A 12348-nucleotide genomic window follows, 5' to 3' on the forward strand; every position below is an offset into this window, starting at 1 on the left:
TTGTAAAAGCAAATAATCTGGGAATGAAAACATCAATGCTCGAGAGCTGTGCTTCATAGCATATGAAATCGATGAAGGTTCTGTTGAGAGAAAATTAGCTCTTCACACTGGGATTTCAGAATAGAATTATTTAGAGGACTGTGCCAAGAAATGTCTGTGAAAGAATATTATTTACAGATGGACACTGTTAGCAGAGGTGCTGCTCGGGGACCAAGGCCAGTCAGGGGGCCCTCAATGGGCCTATCGCTGTGTAGAGTTTGCAATGACAGTACGAGGGGGGAGCGTCTGACTTAACTCACTGGCACCATTGCAAGTGCTGTGTATTTCTAATTTTTCACTCAAAGAAAATGAAAAAAAATGTTTATCGGTGGTGTCAGATTATTTATAAGATAATGATGAAGAGCAGTGGTTAAAGGAGCCCCCTGTAAATATTTGCCCAGGGCTGCAAAAGAGCCTGGATGCACCTCTGACTGTTACACCAGAAACAGATGCACATACTGCAAGTATCTGCTCATGGCTCACACAGAACAAAAGAGCCCATAATATGCAGTACGAATGGTGTATTCGTGTTTAGCATTAATGATTTGTTCTTCTAACACCTCGTGAACCTCCTGCGAACCCTGAGGTAAAGCTGTGAATATGGGTTCTTTAGGACCCAGAGGAGCGTGGCGGTGTATGAGGGCGTCCCTGTAGAGCAGCGCATGGGGAAAGAGCAGAGAGTAGTGGAGCGTCGTTCTCCTCAGCTGCGCGCTGATGTCAGTGATGCTGCCGCTCAAGTGTTGCATGCTGAAGAGTCCCGACCCTCGGTCCCGATAGGATGAAGAAGACTCGCTCTGCGCGTGGAATCGAGGGGAAATGAAGATGAAGATAAGAGTGGTAATAAAGAATGAGCGCTGCAGGAAATGTGACTGTAATGATCTTTGTAGGAAGCTTTTGTGTTTATGCTAAGTTACAGACATTTGAACCATCTGCTGTGACCTAATTGCACTTTGTGATATTTTATTTACATCATTTCGAGTATGCATGTATAATATGTATGAAAGATGGTCTCATTAGAGCTCATCCGTGTAAAGTTTGTGTGTGTGTTGAGGGAGCTGCCTAATTATGACACGTTTGAATTGAGCATCCTAATGCTATTTTTGCACCGCTCGTTATAACATGTTCCCCTGTTGACAAATGCTGGCAAACGCTGCAGTTGTTGTTGTGTCTCCTTTGTTTTGTCTTCAAGCTTATAGAATTATTATTAGAATTATTCTAAATCTTGATTTTTTTTCTGTGTGGTACTCTCTAGTGCCAAGGGGTTGGTGGCATCATCATCATTACCATGGTTACCAGCTTGATGTTGGTGTACAACAGCAGCTCTGGTGACAGATCATCACCACCTTCCTCCTCATCCTCCTCTTCTCACCGTTTGGTTGCTACTGTTCCAACCACAAAAAGACTGGAGAGAACACAGAGACACTCAACTCTGGAGGGGTACGCAGGTGTCGTGGATCATAAGGTAAATATGCACCATCTGTTGCAGTGTCAGGCTGCGATCCCACTGCACCTGCTTGTTAAAAATACTGATGCATATTTCACCTTGTCTATTATTGCTTACATTACATAAAAGATATAGGAGGTGAGGCTATGATATGCAGACTATCTGCAGTTTGAAGATGTAGGATGTGTTCCAATCAAAAGAATGGCAGCAGTTGGTGTGAAGGATTTAGTTCATTGTGTACCCACCCAAAGGGAGAATCTACATCCATTGTCTCATGCTTAACTGCAGATGGGAAGAATAAGTAACAGGTGACAGATTATGTAGAATCAAACCACCATCAAAGATGGCTGCCTGTGGCGTTCATTCATATTTCAAGCGTCAATCTTCGCAACATTACCTAGGATGTACTTTCTGCACATGCAGGTTTGTGTGAGCAACTGCACTGCATCACCTTACCAGCAGGGGGCAGTAGTCTGTATTTATGATTCAAAAACAAAAAGGAACAGAACAGAGCTAAGACTTAAAGCAAACCCTTACCATTTTTACAGCAATGATTCTCACTGCCAACACTTTGATTGATCTTTCTATATTCCAGGCCGCCTTATCGTTGTTCTCATGGGATTAAGTTTTGTTGTTTCTGCTTACTTAACTAATCCACCAAACAGTGATCTCAGATGGGCTTTACCACTCTGAAGCTGCAAAGCCAGGGCCACAGACAGGCAGGCAATTTCTCTGTGGGTCATAAATGAGACACTGTTTAGACAGCAGGAAAGTCCGAGTCAGCATCTTTAGATAAATCCAACCTGCGATTCATGCACTTATTTTCTCAATTCCAACTCACATAGTGAGGAATTTGAATTCACTCATACGAACAGATTTGTAATCTGTTGTGGGTATGTGTTAAACGCTCAGTGTTAGACATACAAATTGTATCTGTTGACACTCTCTTTATTTTGTGACAACTTAATATGATAAATTCCACTGTGGCTGAACAACACTATAGCATTGCTATACATTGATTGTAATAGCTGTGTTTTTTTTTGGCAAAGTGCACCTCATCTGTATTTTACTGTCATCTGGATGAAGCAGGGTTAGAGACAGGCACATACATGTAGAATTCAGGTATGCAGTGAGAAATGAAAACTCGCCTGTGCATTTGACTTGTGAGCTGAATTATGTCTGTGTTCACCATGCTGTCATGTTTATAGCTCTTTGTTGTTTTTGGTCTTGATTCAGTGCAGCAATTTCCCTTGATGAGAAAAAGCTAGAGAATACCCTGAAATATTTTCTGCTGTTAGACCTCAGTAGTATTATCTCTTTTCTTAACCGCGTAACCAAAAAGCTGAATCTTCTGTGCTTGCACCAGCTCTCTCTATAGTTTACTCCTTTTCTTGATTCATAATTAATAAGTTGGCCATGCAATATTTAGTGACAAAAGCACTTTAAGCAGGATGGATTTCTATTATAACAACCGCTAAGACTTCACCGGTCTAATCTTTCGGTCATGTAATGGCAGTTTTACTGTAATCCTGTAAGGCCTATCACTCAGAGCCAGCACTTTTGTTACAGCTCATCCAGATAGATGGGGCATTTGTGCAGCATCATGTCTCCCCCATCAGTGAGAGAGATAAGACACAGCAGAGTGGAAAACATGGTGTCTTTGCACTGAGCAGGAAAGAAGAGTGAAGGGGGGAAAGTCTTTGTTACAGCTGACCTTTCACTGCAATGAATAGATTAGGGAGTGATGTTGGTTTAGAGATGCCAGCTGAGGTTTCTTAAACTTGACTCAAAGATGAATATGTAAAGGTGTTCCTAAGCGGTTTTTGCACTGCAGGCACTTCACAGTCTCCTGATCGACCACCTCCTCCTAGCTGACGGCTGATTCATGATGGACCCACACTGCGACATTTTTATACAGCTTAGTGTCACTCTGTTCTCCCCACCCTGCTCTCGTTAGAGGCACCTAGCCCCGCTGCTGCTGCTGCTGCTGCTGCACCCTCTGACAAAGCCCACAAATGACTAACCAGAGCAGCAGACCTGCTGTAGGATCTGTGGAGTGGGTGGATCTGTCTGTATGCTTCACTTCAGGGTCATCTGAGGTCTGTTGCTGCTGCTGCTGGAGTGAATCTTGGCTTTGACACAAGTGCACACATCCACACTGCAATGGTACACTCATACAGACAATGCCATCCAAATGGCCAGACATGCTGTTAAAATTTTATGTCCTGGTAAGAGTCAGAGATGCTTGAAAATGAGAGAGGATCTCTGTCTAATGTGCCTTCTGCAGCCCTGTTTATGACCTGTAATAACTTATCTTGTTTCCATGGGCTGTGATTTCACTAAGGTGGGTGGCGGTCTGTGGTGGCTCAGCTCATTTATGTGTCACGCAAGAGGTGGCAAAACACCCGGCACACACATTAATCACTAAGACCACTTCACGCGGCCGAGGGCTGAAGGCTTGTTTCCTCATGTCAGTGCTTGAAATGTTAAGACCTTGACATTTCTGCACTGAAGATCAGACCTCAGACTTCGTTTGTGTAAGATGGCAATTGGCTAGCGCTTTTGTGGCTAGTGTATTTCTTTCTGTCTGCTTTCTGCCAGTTTTGTGAGTTGCCTGGTGTTGATTTCTTTTGTTTGACAAACAAACAAAGAGTTTACTAGACTTTTTTCAAGCATCCACACACCTTAACACACAGCCTCATCATCCCCCTTCTCCTTCTCCTCACCCTTTCTCCCTCTCTGATGTTTTGTCCAGTTAAAGAGACCTGTCAGCAGAATTCATCTACTTTGGCCTTTATAAGCTCTAATAACAAAGCCAGTGTGACAGCATGGCTGCGAATTGTGTGCTTATATGCAATTCAAGGGTGTACCTATAATCATGGGCAATACCTTCTCTATGCTCTGACAGCCTTTTAATGTACTTCGGAGAAATGGGTGTCATTAGAACATCTCCGCTACGCTTTTCTGAAGTTCACATTAAAGTGTGCAGAGGGAGGTGCTGATAACAGTCAAATAAATAGTAAACGTTCCTCTGCTGAGCTTACTTGATGGATGAATTCCCAGGACATACAAATTTTAATTGCATTTTGAAAAGTTATCACTCCTGGAAAAACAGGTCAAAATATAAGCCATCATACACTAAGGTTTTTCTAAGGTTTATTCACATAGAGTGTGAATAAACCTTTAAAATGACACAATTCATCTTTTTCCAGTCATGGTGATGGACTAGATTATAAAGAAGAAGGGCACCTTGATTATCCCACCTTTATTCCCTCAGACTGAGCGCACAGCATGTTTAGGGTTGTGACTTTACTTTGTGGCATTGACAGAAGCTTAATGAGGTGTCTGGAGGTACTGTCAAGAGGATTTGGTTGTAATTAATTGGTCCCTGAGAAAAGAAAGCAGCACCAGTCACTAAACCCTCACGCCACTCAACAGGTGCCTTTTAATCTAATTCTGCTGTCAGCCAAGCCATTAGCCTAATTCTGTGCTCTTCAGCAAGTGTTCGGTTACTGTAGTGATAGTCCAACATATAAATAAGCAAATACAACTGAGTCCCTATGACAGCGGCTGATTGCCATTGAAGAATAGGGCTGGTGATATTCTGTATTTATCATCAAAACTTATTAAAAGCTGACTAATTCAATATGCAACCAGTGTGTAGCTATATACCCCAATACAGCTCATTCAGTGCCACAGAGCTCTGCTGTTATCCAAAAACAAACCAATCCATGAGCCTCGCTGTGCACTGGGTTCCTCCATTAGGATGAACTTCGTCTGTTTTGAGCCAGTTCCACATAAGCAGTCATATATTCAGGAGGATACACAGCTGCACCTGAAACTGATTTAAAGCTGAACGTTCCTGAGCTTAGAGACACGTCTGAAATCATTCTCTCATTGGCTGATTGACTTTTTGCTTTAACATGTTGTCATCAGCAGATCAGAGCCAGTCTGTAAAAGTCTTAGTGTGCGCATCATAAATCCATTTTTCTTGTTTTTCTTCTCAGGTTTTGACGTGACATACGTTCATGTATTTTGTTGTCGTTCTACCCAAGTCATTTCTTTACTGGACTGAAGATTAGTCTGTTGTTAGCATAGTAGTTGCTAGGCATGCAGTTAACTACAGACTGGAGACATTGATGATATATATATATATATATTTTATTCATATCAATTTATTTCTATCTATCTACCAAAATAGCTTCAATTTCAATATCTGTTTTAAAGCTACCGCTCTTTGGTATGCACGCTAGCTTCTCCACTCTGTGCAGCAATTTTAAAAGGATAGTTGTAAGACAATGAAGAGAAAACAACTTGATGCTATGGAAAATAAAGGATAAAGGTAAAAAGCTAAATATGTTAAATATGTTACTCACTGTGTAATTTGACAGAAATTTAGGGCATTATTCTGTGTTTAGTCATGACATTATGGGCCTGCTTTCCATTCATGACTCCCCTCTGTCCTCCAAATAACTCATTCATAGAAAAGACTTTATCCTTTAAGTTCTGCTATCTGCCCTTTATAAACAGAATGGGTTTGCTGGTATGAGGAGAAATGACACAATGGAATCTCCTGTGCAATATTAGAGGCAGACTGATGGGGTTTGCCCTGGAAGCAATTATGATCCTGGGTTTCTCCTGGGAAGTGCATGTAATCAGGATCATACTGATGAGTCCGGAGTCAGTGTGTGAGCTGTTATTTACAGGGACTGGAACCAAGGTCTAACCCTGAACTGCATCTTCTGCAGCCCTTATTAATCCACATCAGCTGTCACTGAATAGCCTCGAGAAGCCAAACCTTTTGCCTTTTAGATCATGTTAATCCAAGGAAATATATTTTTTACAAGGTTATGCATTATTGATCAAGGTATATAACCCATTGTCTGCATAATAAAATGCAGACTGTGGGTTTGGGGTCATCCAGTGTTCCCATGCTAGCTGATTCACAAATTAAAAGACCACTGTGTTAATTCAAGGCTGATTAGGAGTGACACGTATTATGCAATTTTTTTCATTCATCTAGTAATGTGTGGGTTACATCTTTGTCTGCCTGCCATCTGAAATATTCTTCATGTGATTTTAAAAGCCCCTTTCACTGTGATACAGGGTCCATAAGTGCTTATTTCCTAGCAACATCAAGCTGTCAGAAGCTCAAGGAGCTTCAGCATCACTGTCAAGGACACTGTTATTTCACTGAGACTTTAAAGTATGACACCAGCCATGTAACCTTCAATTGCCTTTTACAAGTTTAACACATTCCCTGACTGTTTAAATGAATAAAAGTTTCTTAGGAGTAATTTCTTGGACAGTGCTGAAGGGGAGAATGTAGTCCGGGTTGTTGAATGTAGGAGAAGAAACAGCTAGAAGGACTGTGTTTATTTCCTAGCTACAGCTGGGAGGGTGTGTTTGTGCAGTGAAGTGTGTAATTTGCTCCAACCTACCTGTTACTGAGGGAGGTGGGGGGGTCTGCTTACACAGACTGTGCAACCCAACAGGAAATGGCAGCTTTCGGGCAATGTGTTGGAGAAGAGACAGTTCCTCTGTGAATAGATATAGATATTGTGTGTGTGACTTATGGTACTTCTGGGGACTAATATCACACTCAAACCCTGTTAATTAAGGACAGCTGGTGCAATTGGGGACAAAAGTCTTGTCCCCAATTTGGAAAATGGTGATTTTTAGGCCAGTATTTGTGTGTATGTGTGTGTGCACGCGTGTGTGTTTTATAGAGGGAATTACTTTTTTAGACAGTGGCAGATACATGCCAGAAAAACGTGATTGCGTTACATATTTGGGGCCACATTGGATGCTGCACAAGGATTTAAGGACATCCCCAGACACCACACACACACACAGACACTCTATATATGCAATCATTGACTCGCAGGGGTCAGAGAGATATTGGGTGTATTATAAATATAGCAGGAGAAGCAGCACAGCCTGTGGCGCTGGTAATATCACCTGTATGTGTAAACACACACACACACACACACATTCCCACCTCAGAACCTGATGGAGTGTGAAGCTCAAAGCACAGTTCAGAATGCCAATTCAGCTCTCTGTTAAGGTTGGGAATTATTCATGTGAGGAGTCTGTGGGATTTTTGCTGTCGGATCTTTCCACCATTTTCCAACTTTAAAAACCTGTTGGACACAACAACATGAATAACTGTTCCATATAATGCAAACCAAAACACCACTATATACTATAACCCTGACAAAGCTTATCTGTGCTACCTGAAGCTTAACCGGTTTTCCTTGATATATGATGTTTTAAATGAACACCGCTGCAAGGCTGTGTTTCACAGATTAAAGATGTATTAATGACCAAAATGAAAGTGCTGTTAGCCTCTGTTTTGTTGTCAGCCTGTATAATATTCAGTGCAGCTGAATAATAGGATACCTGACAGAACAGCCTGTTGTGAGTTCAGCTGCTTGATTCAGGTCCTGTTAGGATGCAGATGAACTTTATATTTTTTTCTTGTATGTGCGGTATACAGAACTACAGATGCTTTATATTATGCTTGTGGAAAGTGCCCTTGTCGTGTCTGTTTTTTCTCTTGAAGGGCAAACGTTGAGATCAGGCTGAGAAAGTCTAGAAATGAGAGTTGACCTTGATGGTACAGGTTTATCTCTTTGTTCTTTTTGCTATTGTTTCTTTAGTTTGATGGTCTTTGCCTCTCTGCACTCCATATAACAACTCTGAAATTTACAGACATTAACAGTCCTTGCCTTTGTGCTGATTTCTACTAGATAGCATTCTACCATGCTAAAGAAGAGCACAAAATATGATAAACATCAACATGGTAGAATTGGCAGTGGGAGCATGTAAGCGTTTAGACGTGTGGAGCTCACACAGCTTTGGTTAAGAGGTGGCTTTTCTGTATTTCTGTAATATAATATTCTGATGCTGAATGTCAAGTTATGTTGAAATTGTGTTTCTGAGTCTGCAGATTGCTTTGCAAAGTCTGCCAATCAGAAGAACATGAACAAAGAACATGGGCTTTAAACAGCCTGCAGCATATAAGATTTCATGTTTTCTTCATTTTTTGGACTGTGAATCACGTATAGAGCTGGAAACAACATAATAACACGACTTTAAATGCAAATGCCTGCCTCTTAAGGTGTGCTCAGAGAACAAAGCCTCTTACAAACAAAACCAGGCTCTCTCACTATTCACTAAAATGATTCACCCACAAATTTCATATAGAACAGCAAATGGCTCACAGGGTTTAAGAGAAATGTTTAACCTCCAACTTCTGACCTTTGACCTCTGCAGCCTCTGAAAATGCACTGCAGGACATGTGCCCTGGTGACCAGCTCCGGCCAGCTGACTGGGAGCAGGAGGGGTGAAGAGATTGACCAGTCGGAGTGTGTAATCCGTATGAATGACGCTCCCAGCATCGCATATCAGCAGGATGTTGGCCAGCGCACGAGCTTGCGTGTTGTTGCTCACTCCAGCCTGCAGAGGGTGCTGCGGAGCAGACAGGAGCTGCTCAATGCCAGCCAAGACACGGTGTTCATCTTCTGGGGACCAAGCAGCTGCATGAGACGGGATGGAAAAGGCCACGTTTACAACAACCTCAGGCTGTTAAACCAGCTGCTGCCCAAACTGAAAATCTACATCATTTCCCGGCTGAAGATGCTGAAGTTTGATGAATTATTTAAAAAAGAAACAGGGATTGACAGGTGAGTGTTCACTGGCTGAACCTTTAAGGTTAGTATTGATGGGACAAAATGTAAGATGTGGAAAGGTAAATCAGCCCTGTCATCAGTTTAGTGAAATCTGCTTCAAGGAAAGAACACTTTCCTCAAATAATTTCCTCCCTTTAAAACATGATAATCTGTGTATGTGCTAAAGGTAACTGTAAAAAAAAAAAACAAAAACAAAACCCAGACAAAGACATTTCATTGATGTGCACCCAGCTATTCATATAAACATATTTGCATATGAATGGTAAGCCCACAGGATGGTAAGCAAATGTTGCTTTGAATGGACTTCCAGCCCCGCCAGCTTGTAACCACACTGTTAAAATGTGTGTGTTGTTGCTTTAATGATTTCCTTTTTTGTTCTATACTATTCAGAGAAAATATAATGTACACTTGGACCTTGTTTGCACAGTGTAGGCTACACTGTTTTCCTCTTATAATTGAAGGTGAACGCTCAGTTTTGTTTGTACAGCCAGTGCTCTGAACATGTTTACATTATATGCTCACCCTCTCTTGTGTTCCAGGAAGAGTTCCAACTCCTGGCTGAGTACCGGCTGGTTCACTATGGCCATAGCCTTGGAGCTGTGTGACAGAATCAACGTGTTTGGCATGGTGTCCCCAGATTTTTGCAGGTATAAAATATTATTCATTTTTTTAATCCAAGGGTTTAGCCGCTTCGCTATTTAATTGAGCTTTGAACATGAGCACTGTTGGAAACTAAATATAACAAACACCTGCTCTACTACATGTTTTTGATACACTACTCTTCATGTTAATTGAAAAAAATAGCTTTTAGATAAATGTGCCAAGTACTCCTTTTATTTCATCTCATTTCTTCTGCCTTTCTGATACATTTCCATGCATTGTTAGCTGATACATTCTCTGCTGTCTTCACCATCAACAAATTCTTGCACATGAATGTCGTTTTTCACACTCAAACAGTGACGTATGACACGGTTTGGCCTTCATGTCAGGATGACGTGATGTGGCCATGGGCTGATACTGTACTTGGGGTTGAAAGCTGTCACAAGTCGAGAGACTTAAGAGGTTTGGGTGGTGGTTGTCAGGTGTTGCTTCAGACACTGAGGAGCCTCAGGTTCATGTCCTCTGCAGGGATGTAGATTATTCTCTCACCTTTAGGTTTAGGTATTAACTGATCGTGTCTTTTCCATCTTGAGTATTGAGTAATAGTGATTTTGTTGTTTTGTTTGGAACAGCTGCCTGTCAGGATTTATGTATTCACACCACCACTAAAAATCTTCAGCTCACAGTAGAGAGATGTCAGACTAACTTGGTGCAGATTGGACAATTAAACGTGGGACATAGTCTCCAATCGACATCCATCTGCCTCCACTATCATTTCAAAGTCATTGGCAATCAACCTATAGCACAGAAGGCAACTCTAACTACATACCAAACCAAATACTCTGGGACTTTTTCTGTCCCTTAGTATCCAGATTCATCTGTTAAATAATACACATTGAAATGCTTTATCCTCAGTACAAGTTCACTTTGTCACTCCCTGTTTCAGTGAGTGAGCCAAATAGTGCATGAAGCCAATGAGCCCGTGCTCCGTGACTCACTGTGTGCTGACAACATGGGTGTGTTTCTACATAAAAATCATGTCTGTTGCATCTTTAATGTTGTCTTTAACTTGTGATAACAATTGAACATTGACTCCCTGCAGTGGCAGCTTCATGGTTTATATTGCCATGCAGTCAGGCCAGTCAATAAGTGTGATTTAGGAACCACTGAAAACCTCTTTGACATTTCACAATACACAGCTGTATAAGATGCACGTATAACATTTGTTGTTAAATGGATTTTTGTTTATTTTGTCCTGGCACAGAGCTGGAATGACATTTTGAAATGTGCTGGGCAGACTGAAGTGAGTCTCTTGTGCCACACCAAGTGCTTCCTCTGAGCGCAGTGTAACTGTGAGAATCAGAGGAATAAGATGGTGTCTAATGAACACATCTATGAGCCCACATTCCTCTGATCTTCCAGTTTTTCTTTGTTCCTGTCTCTCTTTATTCCCCACTGTGACTGGCTTCCTCTCCACCAGTGCTGCATCTCATAATTATCCCCCACACTATTTCCACATCCCTCCCTCGCACTTTGACTTTCATGCCTTTTCATGCTTTGCTCCTCTCTCTGCTCCTGTGTAGATCCTCCTCCCACCCCACTGTACCATATCATTACTATGAGCCCCTGGGGCCCGGCGAATGCTCCATGTATCTTTCTCATGAGAGAAGTCGACGAGGAAGCCACCACCGCTTCATCACGGAGAAGACGGTGTTCGCAAACTGGGCTCGAACGCTGAACATTCACTTCTACCAGCCCGACTGGCAGCCTTCGGCCATCGTCACTAGTGTGAACAGCTCATACACATCGGCTCCAGCTGGATCCTGATACAATATTCAGACGTGTGGACAGTTTCCAGCATGAACATTCCCCTCTCTGGCCTAGTATGAATACACGAGACAGCAGCAGGACAGAAGGAGCTGCTTGTTAACTGACAGTCGAAGCAGCTTTGCAGAATGGGATCATTGCGTAATGGCAGCACAAAGCCACAACAATGTTTTGGAAGTGTAACTCTAATAGGATACATTTCATACTGGAATCAAAGCCATGGAGGTTGGAGTTGCTTTCCATGGAGTGTGTTTTTTCACACACTGCGGCTTTATTAGCACGAGAGCTGTCAAAGAGGAGACAGACAAAGAGAAAGAACACTGCTCATCCATTTCTGTTAATTAAAAGTGAACACCATCATGTATTTAGTATTGTACTGGTGACTGTTGAATAGTCAGAATAGGGATTCCTGTAATATAAAAAGATCTTAACGTAAAGACCGTTGAATTAAAAAATTAAATTAAATTTTAAATTAAAAGATCTTCAAATGTTTTTAAAAGAAGCAGATATGATTATGAAGGAGGTCAGAAGGATTAGGAAAGTGCTAACACAATGTAGCTCAACTATGTTGTAAGAGAAGTATCACACACAATCAAGAAAGACAACAGCATTTAATATGTTGCTATGTTGCAACGGTCTTATCCCTTCTTTTGTAAAACCTGCTCCAGGTATTCAGTGCTAACACAGATAATAAATGAAGCATCTTATCTGAGTTTTACAAGAATTTGCTCAGCTCTTTGTGAC

General features: G+C 41.7%; 1 protein-coding gene across 1 annotated transcript; it reads left to right on the forward strand.

Moving 5' to 3' along the window:
* The first annotated feature begins 785 nt into the window (after positions 1–785).
* st6galnac5b (ST6 (alpha-N-acetyl-neuraminyl-2,3-beta-galactosyl-1,3)-N-acetylgalactosaminide alpha-2,6-sialyltransferase 5b) lies at positions 786–11882 on the forward strand. Its single transcript, XM_028404163.1, has 5 exons — positions 786–876; positions 1292–1501; positions 8762–9171; positions 9717–9824; positions 11361–11882. Exons 1-5 carry the CDS (start codon positions 856–858, stop codon positions 11602–11604), a joined length of 993 nt encoding a protein of 330 aa, XP_028259964.1. The 5' UTR covers positions 786–855; the 3' UTR covers positions 11605–11882.
* Positions 11883–12348: the final 466 nt, after the last annotated feature.

This window comes from Parambassis ranga, chromosome 4 (assembly GCF_900634625.1).
Source record: "Parambassis ranga chromosome 4, fParRan2.1, whole genome shotgun sequence".
Classification (NCBI taxonomy): domain Eukaryota; kingdom Metazoa; phylum Chordata; class Actinopteri; family Ambassidae; genus Parambassis; species Parambassis ranga.